This window comes from Perissodus microlepis, chromosome 5 (genome assembly GCF_051167445.1).
Source record: "Perissodus microlepis isolate ML-2025 ecotype Zambia chromosome 5, ASM5116744v1, whole genome shotgun sequence".
NCBI classification, from domain to species: domain Eukaryota; kingdom Metazoa; phylum Chordata; class Actinopteri; order Cichliformes; family Cichlidae; genus Perissodus; species Perissodus microlepis.
In genome coordinates, this window is record NC_140465.1 from 15863970 (window position 1) to 15883168 (window position 19199).

At 39.3% G+C, this 19199-nt stretch overlaps 1 protein-coding gene across 2 annotated transcripts; it reads right to left on the reverse strand.

The window, feature by feature from the left end:
* Positions 1 to 482: 482 nt before the first annotated feature.
* Positions 483 to 15504, reverse strand: LOC146386962 (LIM domain and actin-binding protein 1-like). Of its 2 annotated transcripts, XM_084928211.1 has the most exons (10): positions 15403 to 15504; positions 12483 to 12625; positions 11458 to 11503; positions 7541 to 7957; positions 5891 to 5945; positions 5700 to 5788; positions 3988 to 4066; positions 3819 to 3850; positions 3576 to 3709; positions 483 to 3499 (listed from the first exon to the last, which is right to left on the reverse strand). In XM_084928211.1, the coding sequence occupies exons 2-10, from the start codon at positions 12602 to 12604 to the stop codon at positions 2419 to 2421; spliced, it is 2055 nt and encodes a 684-aa protein (XP_084784337.1). In that variant the 5' UTR covers positions 12605 to 12625; positions 15403 to 15504; the 3' UTR covers positions 483 to 2418. The 2 variants fall into 2 exon arrangements, with proteins under 2 accessions (XP_084784337.1, XP_084784338.1); XM_084928212.1 differs by lacking the exons at positions 11458 to 11503; positions 12483 to 12625; positions 15403 to 15504 and adding an exon at positions 10917 to 11444.
* Positions 15505 to 19199: the final 3695 nt, after the last annotated feature.

Consider the following 19199-nt stretch of genomic DNA (forward strand, 5'->3'; position numbering starts at 1 on the left):
TCAAAATAAGCGTCACACTTGCGGAAGCCGATATACCCGCCGAAACGCCGTGCCTTTATCGAGACTTTCAACCCCAGGTAGGCTAATTATCGATCTTCGGATCCACATTATGTCAGCAGCTGTTCTCCACCGTGAACTATGTTAAAAACAAACACCGCTCACGCCTCACAGATGACAGCTTACAGTCCTGTGTAAAGATGAAAGTGACTTCGTACAGCCCCGATTTGCAGACGCTGTGCGCAGAGGTTCAGGAGCAGAAATCCCACTGTAAACATATCACGGCAGACCCGACGATGTTTCCATGAACACGCTTTTCAGCATCTCTTTATTGACCGCTTTTCACACACGGTTGCTGTACGCATGCAGCCGGTGTTAAAGCTCACAGCCCGACACATACCAACACAACAGCATAGAGAGCACAGACGTTAAGGCGGCGAGGCGTGATCGCGGGTGCCGCTCAGGTGCGTCTGCAGGCCACGCCCCGCCACACACATTAACCAGGTAAAATACATATTTAGGCAGAATTTTGCAAATATCTATTTTTCATCTTTTAGCAGCATAGTGCTTTTTTTCCAATTATTTTTTTAAAAGTCAGGTCAAGGCTCCAAAAGCCCAAAGGTGATATAAGGTTGGCGGCTCACAACAGTTTTTGTTTGCTACATGGACCATTTTAGTTCAGCTGGGTGTCTTTCCTTTTGTTATATTTCTTTAAGAGTTCAAAATGTGTTAATTACATAAATAAAATGTAATTTTCTCTGTAGCACTTCATGGATTTAAGCAACACACCTTAGTTGTTCACACAAAGCATAAAGGTAAAAAAAACCCCAATATATACAGTGTTATCTTCATTTTAGATGTCAAAAAGTATTTGCGGCTCCCAGTGATTTCTTTTGCGTGGAAATTGCGTCCAAATGGCTCTTTGGGTGCTAAAGGTTGCTGACCCCTGGTCTAGATGAACCTTTGTGTTCCTGTGTAGTTTATACATTAAAAGAGTCCATTTTTCTCAAATCCTCCATTGAACGGACAGCTTAGACTGTGGTACCCAAGGTTTATTGTTCAATTTATTAAAAACATACATCCCACCAATATAAAATACAAAGTGTGAACATACAGTATAAACCGGATTACATTTGAGAAGAATGAAACAAAAAAATCTGAAGGCCCCAAGGGTATGCAACTGAAAAGTTTCCTACCAGAAAAAGTTCTGTACTGTGGCAATGGTGATTAATAATAAAAATATTCTAACATGTAACATCACAATCAAAAAGCTCTAAATAAATAACATATCGAAGCTTTTTCAGCTATGATTGAGACTAAGGGAAGCCTTTTCTGATGTATCACTGTAGCGCTAATTGTACTTCTATCAAAGCAAAAATCCCCCAGCAGCATGGTGTTGGACTTCACTCGCTTGTTTGTCTGTATACCTAAATATCTAGTTACTTTAACCAAGTAAAAGCAGCTGGCCTTGTGATAGTTGAATGTTCAGATGCACGCTACATTAAAAAAAAAAAAATGTTGTGTGAGATGTGGAGCCCTGCGTCAGGCTGGCAACCTGTCCAGGTGTACCCTGCCTCTCGCCCTATGGTAGCTGAGATAGGCTACAGCTAGCATAGTACACTTGATTGATTGATTGATTGATTAATTGATTGACTGATTGATTGGGAAAATTAAGTGATTTCAATATGCCTGACGCTTGCAGAGAGGAAAAAAAATCAGAGTAATTACATAACAAAGGGACGGCTATTAGGGAGTACTGACACTAATGGACAGTATTTCATCCCTGAGAGAAGACAAGGCTTTTGTTGTTGTATGGAGATAAGGTAAATTCTTAGCAAGCACATAATTGTTCAACTTCTGTTTAATTTTTTCTCTTTAATTTACTATTGAAATTAAATCAAAGTGTAAAACCTAAACTGTAATATCTGTGCTTTCTGACATCTTAGCAGTGCAGATATTTAGACTGTTTCTTGCACGTTATGACTGTTTGGCTGCATGCAGTCTGGTACTCCCTGTAGTTAAAGAGTACTATTAAGTGCCACATAAATTATAATAGATTGTGGATACACCTCCTGCACATAATATGCTGCTCATGCTGCACATAATGACCACAGTCAATGATTCAATTTAACAGAGGCCAGCCTTCCAGTATTATCATCAGTCATAAACAAGATTCATCAGATATGTTTAAACTATATAATGAAAATAAGTATGCGAAACAAAATTTTGCATTTTTAAGTTATTAACTGTTAACATAAGGCAGTATTCAATATATAAATATGCATGAATGCGCATACTCTATTACACACTTTTGCATCACTATAAAATCTGGCAAAGCTAAAATTATAATCTACGTATAAACTGAGAATATGAAAAGGGGTTTTAAGGTGTAAGGAAGTGACAGTAAAATTGTAAGGTACTCTATGACTCAGTGTCCTCCTCCTCTTCATAACAGCGGTTCTTCTTGATTATATCCTCTGCACTCAGATCCTCTGCATCACTTCCTTCTTTGTCCTCTTCCCAGAAGCCCACATCCTGGGAGGTGCGGTTCTGGTTTGGCTTTGATGGTGGAGAAAGGTTGATTGGCATCTCAGGAGACGAGCTTCTCAAAGAGCCCTCGTCCCCGGCCGCCTTGTCTCCTTTTGTATTTCTTTTTACTCCTTCATCTCTTTCTTTCTTTTTCTCAACCTGACTCGCCACGTCCCCCTCAGAGATGGTCTCTTTATCTTCACTTTGCATCTGAGACATCTTCTTCTCTTTCTTTTCCTGCTTTTTCTCCTGCTGGACTTCTGGCTTATTTTCCTTGGTTGATTCTTCAGAAGATGTTTTTTCCTCAAAAGATGCTCTCCAATCCTGCAGAGATTTGAGATGGCGACGAGGCTCGCGAGGACCTGCGGGGTTTGTGGACTTGGGTTTGGCTGCTATTGTAAAAGGCCGAATCCGCTCCTTAAGAGAAGTGCTCCTCCTCAGGCTCTTCAATTCAGCGCGCTCTGAGCTCTGGAAAGTTGAAGGAGCTTCATCATCTGGAGGCCACTTGGCTCTCCAGGGTCGGCTTGAACCAATGTCCTCTGTGACTGGACTAAGGGATTCTGTCCCGGTGTGCTGCTCACCCGTCCGGGGAGGCCAGTCAATCTTCAGTTTGCGTTTCTCAGTTGGCTTTTCTGACTGAGCTTTCTCATCAGAGCTCACATTTGTCTTCTTGCAACTCTGCTTTTCCAGTAAGGCGGTCAGATCTGTAACCTTAACCTGTGGAGACGTTTCCACATCTGGGACTGGCTGCATGTCTGAGGCACTCTCAGCTGGACTATTCACTGTTGCAGTTTTCTCTTCTTCTTTTTGCTTCACCGCTTCAACATCTTCATCTCCGTCAACTCGCGGCTCCCACATCTCCTTATGAGGCCGATGACCAAAGCCTTCATCATAGTTGCCTTTGGCTTTGAAGAGCTGGTTGAAATGGGCCTTGCAGTAGATGTTTCCATGCAGAGAAGCATAATTTGCAAGACTATAAAACAGACAGGAATATTTACATGAGAGGAGATTATGATATAGAAGTGGAAGCATCTGGTGTGAATGCTTACCTAAGCTTTGTGCTGCAATGAATACAGCGGAAGCAGCTTTTGTGGTAGACATGCTGATGGGCCACAAGTCTCTCCAGTGGATACACTTGCTTCGTACAAGCGATGCATGTCTCCCTCTCTGGTGGGCGAAACTTCTAAAAACATAAATAGTGTCAGCTTTATTGACAATTAACACTGGCTGATTTTTTGGTTTTTTTAAAGTTAATGATATGTGCATGTCTACTGTTCGCTGTGATGACTCACCCGCGGTGATTTTGGTTGCTCCGTGCTGTCCCCTAAAACAGACAGAACATAAACGAGCTCAGTTGCTGCTCAATTATTAAGACTGGTAAAGCAGACTAGTAGCACAATATGCACAGTAAAAATGAAATTTGCACATGACTGTATCCTCCAAGTATCCTTTAAGACCAACCATTGCATTCAGGCACAGGCGTTACTTTCTCATTTTCAGATGCAGATGCTTTTGGAGCAGATGACTGTGGGGCCGAAACCTGGAGGAAAAAGAGAGAAGAAGAGAGAAACATTGATTGTTATATAATAAACAATGAGATGTTCACCTGTTTCTGGTACAGAAAGGTAAACATCTCAGAGAAGCATGAGTTACAAAAGCAAGGTAGAACAAATGGTCTGTGCTGAATGATAAAATTCATTTTCTGTGTGGGAAAGATTAGATGAGTTGCTGGCAATAACAGCACCTGGATGTATTTATGCATGTAAACATGGCCACGATGACCTGCTGAAGTACAAACTGAGCAGAGACTGGAGAAATGTTGCATGGTCTCTATTTCTGCTGCAGCATTCAGATGGTGGGGTAAACAACATAAAAGCATGGATCAAGCCTGCCTTGTATAAACAGCTCAGGCTGCTGGTGGTGGTGTAATGTTGTGGGGGGTATTTTCTTGGGAAACCTTGGGCTCCTTAGCAGAGATGGGCAGTAACGCGTTACTTGTAACGCGTTACTGTAATCTGATTACTTTTTTCAAGTAACGAGTAAAGTAAGGGATTACTATTGCAAAAACGATAATTAGATTACCGTTACTTTCCCGTAGGAACGCTGCGTTACTGTGTTACTAAAACCGTGATTTTTTTGCGAGAATGTCTCATGACAGTGACGTAAGCGAGTGCGACGTTCGTGACAACAGCTGTGTGCAGATCAACAATGGATCAGTATGAGCGTGCAGCGTTTAAAGCGTGGAAGTACTGACCTTACTTTGAGTTTGATTCCATAAAAAGTGACAAAAACATTAGTGTCCGTTGTGCGTGGGAAGAAAACTTCTTTTTACACCGAAAAAACAACAACCCCTAAACAAGCTCCGAGTGCGCAACAACGTAATGGGAAATTCACAGAGAAACTCGCGGATTCTTCCACTGACCGCTGTGGCACACCTGCACCAGGGTAAACCTCCGCCTACCCTACTCCTGCTTTACAGGTGAAAATAGAGCAACAGGACCGCTAGTCTTTGATTTTATTTATTTTCTGCTGTGTATTACTTGCATCTATTTGAAAGACTGAGTGTAAACACAAAAAATATTTTATTTTATGTGCTGGAATGTGCAGAAAATAGGTTTAAATGTTAAACTAATTTCTTCAAGTCAGAGAATGTTGCATATAATTTCATTTTTGCTTGATGCATAAAGTTAAAAGATTAAAACTGATAAAACAAGTTTAAAAAAAAAAAAAGAGACTTTTCCATTTGATTACATTTTGTATGATAGATTATGCAGAAAAAGTAGAATTGGGCTGTATAACACTCCATGTAACAAAACTCAATCTCAAACTGGTTTCTTGAACAAGACAATGAGCTCATATATCCACACAGTTAATATCCATTAACTGTGTGATCCTGTCACGTCAACATGGACCAAAAATCTCGGAGGAACTTTTCCAGCAGCTTGTTGTCACTAACAAATAATGCAGCTCTGAAAGCGAAAGGGGCTCGAACTCAGTACGGGTAAGATGTAACTAACATATGTAATGAATAATGTTGGACTTTGATTGTTGTTTTGATCACTTTGAATCATGTTCATTAAAATTCTCTTAAAATCTCCAAAATACGAGGTAATCTTTTCATTACTGGGATTTTCCCTGTTTTTGTTGTGAACCTCTTTATTACATGAACTCACAGAATGTGTCTGTTCTTGTTTAGCAACAGCAAACTGGTACTTGGCCATCTTTTCCTTCAGAGATGATGATCGCCTCAGCACAGGGCGACCTGAAGCAGAAGAGAGGATCAAATTAAGTGCCTTGCCTGACGTTGTTTTGCATTAAACCCAAATCTTTCTGCATTTCATTAATGCTACTGATATTTGCTTACTGCTTGGCTGCTCCACGTCATCTGATGAAGTACTACGAAGTGCTGCTCTGCCACCCTGGAAGAATAAAACAACTGATGGGTTCTGAAGATCAGTTTATGAAGGTGAAGTTATGAACTTTTAAGCATAAATTTGTTTTCTGCTCCTCCCCTGCCTTTAATTGTGGCCTAAATCAGTTCATTTATCTTTTTATTCATAGCATTGTCACTGGCAAGTGGTCAAAAGTCACACTGCCTGTAGGACTGGATCAAACCCAAACAAGCTGCAAGTTTTGAGCAGCAGATATTGAACTCAGCAGTAAAAAATGCACAAAATCAAGCTCATGTGCTTTCCAGGCATCCAGTGAATACCTGGCGGTAACCAGAGCGGTATCTGCAGAGACAGCCATGCAGCATGTGGTTGAAAAGAACCAAACACACGTTTGCACGTGGGCAAAGAACCAAAATTATTCCACTCTACTAAAGAGTCTGTGCGTTGGTCTGCCAATATGCCTGTTTTACTCAAACAAATGAGAAAACCACACAGTTTCTCGCACCACCTATCCTTTACACACATGAGCTGGTTTGGACCAATTAAAATAGCCCATTTCTACAGACTGCTTCACTGGAACTTTGGAGTCCTGTTGTCTCGCAGACCGCCCCTGCCATGCAAATCGAACACCGACTAGAACATTAAAATAATGAAAGCTGCAGCCAGACAGGGGCAAAGGGTGCACTGCACTATATTTGATTATAAGGTTATATAACCATTTCAGTTATAAAGGCTCCAGTCTAATTTTTAAATGTTAGTAATATAAATTTCACTTCTTCTTTACTAGCAGTGAAAAACACTACGACTTAGTTCATTTTATTTTATAGGTTGTTTCATGACTGAAGTACATGGTGTATACAGAGCTGCACAACAAAATACAATAAAAAAAATTAAATATGATTCCCAGGACTGGGAAAATCCCAGTAGAGCAGGGTACACACTGCAGCTAATAAAAAGTGAGATAAAGACAACTGCTCCTCAAAAGGGATCCTGTGAGGAATGAGACGGCCCCAGGTCAGGAATGCTTCTGCATTCCTCTGTTACAGAAGATAAAGAGTGGCATACTTGTTGTTTTGGGCTGAATGAATGAAAGATAGAGATGAGTGGGTGGTGCTGAGGAGAACAAGGGACACACACGGACAAGCGCTCCTTCAGAAAACAGAAGAAACTGGGTAAAAATGGGTAATGCATTTAAAACAATCTAAATATGAAGGATGTTGAAAATCTGCAGAAACTACACTAAGCACTGAGTACTTCTGCACGTACAGGACGGTCACAGATTTTAATCAATCATTAATATGTCACTCAGAGCTTCTTATCTCTGTTTATGAACTACAAGTCACTAGTATACTGTTGGACAGAGATTGTAGCAGCAAAGCAATTAGCATGTAAGATTGTTTTAAATGTACTAATTAACTATGGTCACGAAGGCAACATGGAGCTCACTACATGTGGGAAACATTGTGCCATCAGTCTTTTTTCTAATATTGCACAAGACTGGTCTGACTCAGCATTATGGTTACAATTATTTTACCCAAAAGTAAAAAATCCTTACCCTCAGATCCTCATGTTGAAGATACAGTGACCACAGCTACAGGGATATCAAAAGCAAAATATTTTACCTTTTCCGTGGGCTTTTCTCCTTTCTCAAACTTCATCTTTAGGTTGTTCAAAGGCACTCTGGGCCTTTCATAAGAGGCACACGGGCTGGTTGGAATGTGCTGTTCAAGCTTTTCATTCATCATCTCTTCCTTCTCCATCCCTCTCTGGTCTTCAATCTCTGGAGCTGCTGAGGCCTGCTGAACACTATTGGCTGCGTGTTGACCTCCCTGATCTGTCAGTGGGCCAGGACTCTTTACCGGAGGCTCAGTAACGGAAGGAGGCCTGTTCAAGGTACGAGGCCTGTGGCGTGAGATGGGCTGGTGTGGAGGTGGAACCGAAGAAGTCTTGTCCTGATCACCGGTTCCTCCTTGCTCCCAGTGCTTCTTCAGAACACTGAGGTTGCCAGATCGCAGGGCTACTGTTCCGCTCTCGAAAGACTGCAAGAAAGAAAAGAAAAGAAAATTTTATGTTGAGCATGTTATGCTTACCATAAAATCACTGTGTATAAGCTAAACTATACACGCATACACTATTAGGACATACAGCTTTATCCACAGTCCCGTATAATGGAATAAAGGAAATGCCTGAATCTGAACTTGGCTTCACCCAAGGATTAGGTGAACAGCTGTTCAGAGTTGGTCCAGGAAATAAATATTATGCTGTAGCTGCTGAATTTTAACAGCTGGCTCAAGATGGAGATATCTGAGACAGATCCTTCAGTTGCATTCCTTTCCACATGACAATTTCTACCTTACCCGAAGACACTGACAGCAACTCTTTTCACTACTTATCTGCTGCCACCAGTGACAGGAAGACAGCAGCAAGCAGCATGGCACAATAATAGAAGGCATGAACTTCCTTAATTATGAAAGTGTTGGAAAAAAAGAGGATGTGAGAATGGTAAGAAATCAACTTGTAACATGAACTTTTCTATCAAAGCTTCCTGTGTGAACATTTAAACAAGTTATGCTATTACTAAATTAAATTTAACTTAATTAAATCTCCTTGAATATAAGAAAGCAAAGTAGAGATTACAAGTGAATGAAAACCAAACCCCCCCAAAAAAAGCGCCAAAACCCCATCCACTACTAGACACCACTACCTCGGCCATAGTGAATAAAATGAATCTGGTACATCTGAAAAAGAGTTGAATTAACATTCGGACAGACAAAAGAAGAAATCTGTAAAAAAAGCAAGGACAAAATAACAAAGGCACAATGACAGTCTTTGTCAGGCAAGACCACAAGGAATATAAATAACTGAAAAGTAGTGGAGCTGGCCCTTGATTTTCAAGCCAAAAGGAAGAAAGTAAACCTTGAATGCGATGAAATGGCCGAACGAGGTGTAACCACAACTAGACAGCAAAAGATGTGGGAGTCCTTTGATTGGTCCTCTACAGGTCACAGTGCAGACAGATAGTGGGAGGCAGAGCCCTACCGGATGCTAGCAGCAAGACAAGATCTACTTGTAAGAGCTAGTCCAGCCCCTTTAACAGCAGGAAAGTGAAAGAGAGAGAGTCAGAATACCCAGGAAACCAGAGCAGGAAATGATTCAAACAGGGAAAAGTTAACTCTTTGTTAACTGTGACGACTTGGACAGCCTTTCAATCCCAAACGATTTATCAAGATAATGTGACTGAAAACCGTATCTATGGGATTTATGATACCAGACCAAATAATACAAGTCTTAGGACAAAGACAAAATTTAAAAACATGGACACAGCCATTCAAATAAATAGTTATTAGAAAACAGCAATGGTTGTACAAGAATTAATCATCAACAAATTCTTAGTAAAAAATGAAAATAGCTTAACAATGAATTGTGATGTTGTGGTGGAACATTTTTGTCATACTTTTCATATCATACTGGAGACTGTGTACATTTTTAGGAGTTTTGAGATTCATCAGTAGTACTCAATGGAGACTTAATGGAAAATTAGTTTGTTTTTTTTAATACAGGCAGTAATTATATACTGCTGAACAGGTTTTTTTTTTTAAATGTTACGCTTGACATGTAATAATTTACATCAGTCTGAACATAGACACCCTATTTATACTATATTTATACTATAAATATAAATACTATAAATAAATATAATAAATATCACAACATTAAATGTCATGATTCAAACTGGAACTCACTCATACTCGTAGACTCACTGGATTAAAATAGTTTTTTTATTTCCCCTCTGCCATGATGAATCACAGTATCAGAGCTCCACAAATTAAAGGGTTTTTTATGGCCGCTGTGGATGAACTTCAACCAGGTTCAGGCTACTCAGAGCTGCCTTGGCTAATTATCCAGCTGCTCTGGAACTGGAACTACACTTCAAAAGTTCAGATTAAAGATTCATGTTTTGTTAAACTTGCTTTCTCCCATCAGAACACTGTCAGAAGAACCACATCACAGAGTATTACACAGTTGCCTTGATGGCCACTGATTTCTGAATTTAAAGGTACTTGCCGAATATTTTGCACTAATTATAGCATAGTATTAAACTAGCTGAGACTGCAAGACCCTATATCCAGTGCATTTCTTTTTTCTTCCCTAGTTTTTTCTGCTTAATACTGCTTAAGCTACAAGGACTGTGTAGAGTTATCAGAACAACTGAATTTGACTCAATTCATCAATATTTTGTGAACAGCTACACCATCAGATACCACAAAGACCCTCACACAAAAAATTACAACATATAAAATATAAGAATAAGTTGCTCTCATACTGAATTGTTACATCGCATAAAAGGATAAAAACTGTGAGGAAAAAAATAGATTTCTCAGTTTCTTATTGTAACCATTTGTTGTTGAATCTGTGAATATTAACATAATATCACATCGTTTACTCTTTGCAGTTTAATCGTTTGGTCCCTCATAACTATGCAACAAAATTGTTATCAATTTTTAATGTAATTTATCTGACAGATTATTCATTTCCCCCTTCCCCCACCTCAAACACACACATACACACACACACAAACACACACACACACACACACAGCCAGATGGCGTTTTTACGCTGCTCATTCAAACTTGTCTCAGACACACGTGGAGATGACTATTATCCTCTGATACTGTAACTAGACCTTTGTGGTACATGAGCTGTACACCTACCTCATAGACATACAAGTAAACCAGAATGATTCAGTCTAAAGCATAAGTTAGAGAAAACAGTGGTTAATCCAACTATTTACAATAGCAGTGTTTCATTACAGTTACGTTACAACAAAATAACACAGGGTAGTGTCTGTCTAATGCAGTCACATCATGTTTCTATGGGAGAGGAAGAAAGGCTGATGTCATCCTCATTACCAGTCATATCATTAAACACAGAAAAAAGAAGCTAACTACCCTTACTGGTAAACAATAACGATATTATACACAACCATGGCTACAATACCTCATATTTCTTCATGGTATTAGCTGGTGGGTTATTGGTTTAATCCCAGTCCAGGTTTTTGCCAGTCTTTCTGACAAGGCAGCTAACCTACAGTTGGAAACATTGCACGGGGATTACACTAAAGTAGGATTATGGGCTTGATAGCCTGCCCATCGCAACAAGTGGCCAATGAGATGTAAGCCAGGACAAGACATTTGGCCCAGACAGTGTGTTGGCATGGTGAGTGTGTGTGTTTGCATGTGCACTCTTCATACTGTAATTAGTTGAACACCATTACTAGGGGATGCTGAGCAAATGAAGCAAGACACGCTGCATAGAAAAACATCATTTAATCATGCCGTTCATTATGACAGGATTATCAGAATGCTGTAAACAAGACGTGATGATCTTTATGTGAGAACTCTTTCTATTTTTTCATGTATTAAATTCAGGAACAGCTGCACAAAACTATTTAACTCATGGTAAAATAGAAATTACTCTAAACTGATGTCACTGGAAAATGAAATGTTGCTACTATCCATCTGTTCAGAGAAGTACTTACTCCTTTTTTCTTTTCTGCACTCAAATCTTCAGCAGCTTTCTGGTACCTGAGAGAGAAAGAAACAACACTGACATCTAGTGATTCAAAACAATAACAAGCAGATACACATAATTTTCTAAAAGGCCCATTTGTTCCTTCAAGAACCTTGTGAGATGAAAAAAATGTAAACTCAATAAGTGATAGACTTGAATTTAATTTTAATGTTGTTTTTTTTGTCTGATTTTGTTGTGTTTATATAAAGTTTTAATTTAGTTTATTTTATATTTTTATACCTTTAACAGAAAATATATAGTATTCTTTGTCATTTTTTAGCACTGTGTAACACAAACAATAAATCATAAAATATTAAGAGGTCTTATCCATACATCATCAACTAGTTGGTAAGTGCTTTAGATCAGTGATCACTAGTCTTTAACTGCAAAAATGTTTAACATGTAATGCACTCCGCAACAATTAAAGTTTGACTTGAATAGTAGGGGCGATTGTGGCTCAAGAGTTGGGAGTTCGCCTTGTAATCGGAAGGTTGCCGGTTTGAGCCCCGGCTCTGACAGTCTCGATCGTTGTGTCCTTGGGCAAGACACTTCACCCGTTGCCTACTGGTGGTGGTCAGAGGGCCCGGTGGCGCCAGTGTCCGGCAGCCCCAGGGTGGCTGTGGCTACAATGTAGCTTGCCATCACCAGTGTGTGAATGTGTGTGTGAATGGGTGGGTGACTGGATGTGTAAAGCGCTTTGGGGTCCTTAGGGACTAGTAAAGCGCTATACAAATACAGGCCATTTACCATTTAAAACTTAATTAAAACTCAAATATAAGTCATTTTAGTCCCAATTATTTTTGATGTATTACACACAAAATACTGAAATTGTGACTGAGATCAAGAGACCACAAGAGCAAATCACATAGGTCTGTAGTAGGCTGTCGTCTACGTGGATTCAGTTTTCAGTGCATAAATGTATATTTAAGCTTTTACTATTAGGGTCATTTTAAAAGTACAAGCAAATATTACTGACAACACAGTGTTACTCACTTGGAGAAGCGCTCTGCAATGGCATTGGTTTTCCCTCGGGTGGTGACCAGAGACAGCTCCTTCGCAGTGATACGCATGGACTGTGCCGCCCAGTTCCTTCGACTGAATGGATTACTTTCCATGTCGGCCAATTACCCAAATACCTAAAAGAAACAAAACACAAATACTCCTAATGTAAGAAATATGTATTAGAATACAGACTGCATTTCTTAGCTTCTGACACTAATACTCAAACAATTTCAGGCATCTCAACACTACAGTTCATGTATCTGTTTGACGCAATGGTAATATGGTCCCTTGTGCATATAGTTAAGGGATGTCTTTAGTGGGCAACTGACTATTCTGCTGCACTGATTTACTGATGTTTCTGTTGTCTCCTATTTTCTCCATCTTCGGGGAAAAGTCACAAATAAGAATAACTATAATTTTTTTAAACAGCAAGGCCAGTCCTCTAGTTGCCTCTATTAGACACTTGAATGAAGAATTCTTGCTTTTCATGGAAATAAAGTGACAGACTCCCTCTTCCAATCTGAATTTGCTATCAGTCCACCAAGTTATCTGACAGCAACACCACTTTCTTGGCATATGCAACCTCTTGAGAAGATTTATGCCAGAGTGAAACTTTGCACTCGAAATACATGTGCAGGCCTATGACATGCACTCTGACAGATATCTGTTCTCGCTCCTGACATACATACGACGGAGAACAAGCACATGAAGTGTGGGATGCAAACACACAAGTCAACATGTTCAAACTTGCTCTCCAGCTTGTGCCACTTGATTGCAAGACAGCAACACAAACTGATAACACCAGAGCGTGAGCCCATTGTCCTTACAAAACCAACATTCATAAAGGTCCAACAACCACATTCCCAGCAAACAGAAATGTCTTCTTTGTCATGAATAATGTCCTGACAAACCCATACTTTATTGGTACAGTTTCCCAAGTCAGCAGGGATGGATTAGCTGAATGTTAGCCCATGAAACCCTGGTTTAGTGCTCAGACAGTAGGTTATAAAGCCATAAATTGGAAATCACTGCACAGTCAGTAATCATTTATCTTCCTAGCTGGACCTTTTCACTCAGGCGTCCCTATTACATCATCATCATAATTGGGACAAGCATAGTGTGAGGACTTTGGACTGAATTTCGCCATAGGACTGACTACATAGACTACATAGTCCAATACAACTGGTGCTCATGAAATCACTTTTGGATAAACGTGATTAAACATGACTGCACATATTACATATTTATAAGATGTATTTCTAGTCAGTTATATATAATTAATTTCATTTAGTCTGAGGTTAGTGTTAGAGTTTTTAGGAGAGACACAGATTAACAACATAATAACTTTTTATGAGGTTCTTACATCTGAGAGGCTACTCGTTACTGCTACAATGTTTAAACCTGGCAGGAAAGTCAGTTTATCAATTGATTAATTGTATATTTTGCTGTAGCCAGTTACATTCAAATTTGATAGCTGTGCTGAAAAATGTACTATTCATCCTTTTAAACTGCAGATTCTTTTGCAGGTTATCCAGGGGCTGCAGTCCATACCTGCATGCACTGCGATTGAAAGGTAGGGACACACCCTAGACAAGCTACCAATCTGCCACAAGGATAATACAGGTCATTTCAGTTTAAAGTTGCCTATCCGCTCTTTTGCATATCCTTAAACACTACACGCCCGAAGAAACCAAAGAAAACACAAAGGACGTCTACGATTCAAAAGCAAACACAAATCCCTACTATTAGAAAGAGAGATTTTCTACATGTACGTGTTCATCCACTCATCGACAGGCAGCAAAAATTGTACACTAATACAAAGGAAAGAATGAAATGCTTCATAGGTATGCAAAACAAACGCTCAGAATTCTGACTTCCTGTTTAGCAACCTTATATGGAAACCTGAAAGGGGAAAAAAATTGCATTTACTGTTTAAACACTTAATAAACCATAATGCAAGTCAGTTTAATGGCTTTTTAGTATGACAACAAATAATCTAATCTTTCAAAAACTGTCACTCTGTCATCTCTGGATTATATTATTAACTCTTAGCTGTCCTTTTCCAACTGATCCACAATTCTGACAATTACTATTTGTGTTACTTGTGCAGGTTTTCAACAGGAACATCGACTAAATCAGAGGTAACTTGGATAATACATCTTAAACAAAGCCTGAAAAGAACTGAAGCTAAGATTTGGTGTGTGCGCTGTGATAAAAATACAGAAATTAGAATCTTTATAAATTTATCAAAAACCCGTTCATATACTGACCTTTATCCCTTATTTAAAGTAAAGTTCTCCGTGACAACAAGTAACCACAACACGGTAACAACTAAGGAGTCCGCATTGTTTGACACATTAATTAGCTATGATGCAACTATTCTTAAAACCAAAACCACAAAATCAGCTGTTCAGACGAAAATAACCGAGTCTAAAGTGAAGACTCAGCACAGAGGCGAGCAACAGACGCGACTTTAAGAACGGCAGTCCTGTTCAGGGGGCATCGCGTCTTTTTTTTTGAATTAAAAAAAAAAACTTTCATTACAGGTGCAACAGTAAGATGGTGGTTATAACTGCGAGCTAATGTAGTTAGCCTATAGACCTACACTTTAACAAAGATTTAAACGCTCAAAATTTTATTCAAAGTAAGTTTCACTTAAGTTGTACACGAAAGAGCTCAGTGACTACGCTTAAGAGTACAAGCTTAGCTGCTGGGCTGGTTTGGCATTTTCCCTGGAAGACAGCGAGGAGGAGGAAGAAGTATGTGCACGTGCTTGACAATAAAATTCAAAATCTCGACCTAAACAGTCACCGGCTGCCTCAGTGTTTTCAAAATAGGCGTTATTATTTTGATAGTAGCTACAACGTATATTAAACCCCGTTTTATGCTATTATGTTAGGTTTCGTCTTACCTGTGCGAACTTCCGTTGAGTCACTTCTTTTTTTTTGTGAAACCTGTGTGACACCTGACACTGCTGCCGCCACTGCGTCACCGCCCGGTGTGGCTCGAGCAGAAAGGTGCAGTGGGAGTACGCGAGACAAACGTCACGTGATTTTATGCACCAATGAACTTAGGTGTTAAATTACTCCTACCTGGTATGTTTGCGTTTGTGCTTGCTTGCAGGGTGAGCTGTTGTTCCCATCTAGAAATTCCAGAGAAAGACCGTTTCTGGCGACGGGAAAGCTCAGGGAAGAAAAACATGAAGGAAATAGGTTTGGGGGATTTCTGTGCTTTGTCTTTTGACAGTTTTCAGCAACTGTTCCTCAACTTGCTAACATAATAGCTTGATTATTAGTGTAGTACTAGTGTTATAAAATGCAATGTTTCATCCACAGAATGCAGTAAAATGCTTAAAATAGTAAAAAACAGAAGTGAGACATACCATCAGTAATCAAGGCTCCAAAGTCAAACATAGCATTGTGCCAGCTCAACAACATTACTAAAGCCACTATTTAAGACCTGCCTGTGGAAAATAGCCTATTAAATGTAATGGGTGTCAAAACAGGTTGTGTCAGGGAAGGGACATTGAATGTTTGCATGATATTTGCCTTCTAAATAAGAGCAGCTGGATGAGCTACAAGGAAGGAAGATCACAGCTTTAATTTTTATTTTCCACCATTTTGCTCAAGTGTATGAGTCCTTGAGTAAAGTACTATCTGTTCTCTGTGCCAAGGCTGTTACGGGGAACTGAACTCATCTCAAATGGGGCCAAGTGAAATATTTAAGTTAGTGGCAGTTTTTCAGTTGAATAATTTGTGTTCTCTACCAAAGAAATGCATATTTGCTCACTCTTCTACTAATGAGAAGAATTTTTAGTCAGTTTCGTTATCTAATGAGGATCTGTTGCTATTTTGAAAACATTTAAAAATACATTGCTTGCAACTTAAAAGAAGTAACTGATATCACATTTTCGTAGTGAAACTATTAGAATTATAATAACACACTTCAAAAAGGCTGAGACAGGAGCACACAAGCCTCTTTTCTTTTAAGAACATGGGAGACATATTTATTTAAGTTCTACTTGTTGTTGATTATGTTGTGTCTGTGTTTGGGTTATTTATTGCTTATAAAGTTTTGATTATGTGTTTCTAAACTAAACATTCCCAGTTTAGTTTCACCTTTTTTTACAGTTTACTTGGTAGTTTGTTTGGTTTTTTTTGTTTATTTGTTTGGTTAAGTCTCGGTCTCTCTGTTTGGTGTTGTCATGTTTTTGTTCCTGTTTTATTTTGTGTGCATGGTGTTTCCCATCTCCCTGATTTCCTCATGTGTCTGTTTAAAGTCTTAGTTTGTCTTAGTTCTCTGTTGTATCATACTGTAATACTATTGTCATGCCTGGGCTGCATTTCTGTTTGTTTTACCTGGACTTTGTTTTCTGCTGGTGTCTTTGATTACATGCTCTGCCTAAATAAAAGGTCAGACATTTTTTGTTCCCTCAACTTATTTGACAGTCTGCATTTTGGGTCCTTTATCCACACAGGTCTGATTTGCAGACAGAATGCACCGTGCATCACACCACCGCAAGTGCCAACAATTGATACATGAGCATCAGAACTTGACCAGACAGCAGTGGAAGAATGTGGCCTGGTCTGATGAATCAAGTGCTCTTCAATCACGTGGATGGCTGAGTGTGTGTGTATTGCTTGCAGTATGGGAAGAAATCAAGTAGGTGCAGCCAGTGTAATGCTTTGGGCAATGCTGGGAAACCTTGGGTCCTGATGTTACTTCGACTCATATACCTACCTAAGCATTACTATAGGCCTGCCTGTTCTCATGAAAGCCCGCCTTTTCATGGGAACGGTATTCCCTGATGGCTGTGGCCTCTGTCAGTATGATAACACAGCCTGCCACAAAGCAAAAATGGTTCAAGAATGGTTTACGGAGCACAACAACAGGTTTGAGGTGTTGACTTCAAATGTTGACCTCCAGTCCAGCATCTGTGTACAAACAGTTCCCATCCATGGAGGCCGCACCTCGCAACTTACAAGACTTAAGCTTGATTTAGACTTCTGCAGGAAATTTATGTCCTAACTTACATAGTAACCGGAAACTCCTTTTATTCCTACAGTGCAACCTTCCACGCCATTGAAGTCATTGTGATATGAATTGACCCGAAATGTAGTTAAATTCCTTGGGAGGCGCATGTCAAGTTCCGTATAAGGTTGCAGTGTAGGGTTAAAATGGAGTTACAGTTATGACACAAGTTATGATATAGATCTGATGCAAAACTCTAATTCACATGTTAAAATTAAATCTGTTGCTAACCACTTGGTGTCAGATACCACGGCACACCTTCAGGTGTCTAGTGGAGCCAATGCCTAGATGAGTTAGGGCTGTTTTATCAGCAAAAAGGGGGACCAACACAATATATGGCAGGTGGTCATAATGTTATGCCTGATCGGTGTATAAACTGATGTCTTCTACCTGTGATGTAAGGTAATTCAATTACATTTATATATTTATATTTTTATATGGCATCAGTTCACAACAATTGCCTCAGTGTGCTTTACATTGTAAGGTAAAAACCCTACAGCATTAGAAAAAAAACCCAACAGTCACATGAGCCTCAGGCTGTTACCTGATATGAGCACCACAGCCTGCTCTGCACCACTCCAACAATAGTGCATTACTGTAAACTTTACCACAAATGTGCAAACTAACCAGATTAGCCTGCACTAAATTGCACTAAACTGTCTAGTAAACTACTTTCACGAAACCTTGTCTTTAAATACCACCAAATTAGCATTCATAACACATCATATAAAAAACCACTATCTTTAAAAACACAAAAATTTAAATAGGACATTACATGCATGACACTGTCCCCATGTATATACTGTAGCTATTCATCCTTACTTATTCCACAATTTATCCCAACATCTTTGCGCTTGGCACCATTAAACATATGAATATCCCATACATGCTGTTAATGTCTGTGTCATGCTGCTGTGTTGCTGTAGTCTCCACTGTTTGTCTATTCTGTTTACACTGAGAGCAAAGGGGGGAAAAGGAGCTCAATTCCTTGTATGTGTACACAGTCTTGGCCAACAAAGCTGTTGCTAATTTTAAATTTCCGCTTCACTAAAAGTTCACTTTCTTTTGAAAGTAACACTCATCTTCCTCCCGTCTTGTCTTGCGTGCATATTAATTTCTAAAATGCATCACGTTAACGTTTTTGTTTGGGTTTTTTCTCTCTCCCTGGGAAATACAGCGAGGAGAGGAGGAGCTACAGAGGAGGGGTTTGTGTTTGCTCCTCCTCTGTAGCCAGCTACTGTAGATGCTGAAACACCGCGACCGCTACCTTACATCTGCACCATGAACACATCACAGGGATGAGAAAGAAAATATCCTAGGTGTTGTGCCAAAATAAGTTAACAAATTAATAAAAGGTAATAATTTTCCAAAAATTGCCTGCCTACACTAGCCTACATTACCAGTAAGGCTAGTTTTATGACACAAGCTACAAGATGCGATGAACTATAAAAGCCAATAAGTAATCAATGATATCCAGCATTATATTATTAATGGCAAATAAAATAATCATAGCCTATTCTAATTACCGATTGATATAGATTAACTAGAGGAAATGTGTTTAATTCAGGCTAATGTGTAAAGCAAATACAAAAGGAAGGCTCAAAGTGCAGAATGAAACTGACTAAAAGGAATCAGTGATCCTTACACTACTGACAATGACGTCACCAAATCTAATAT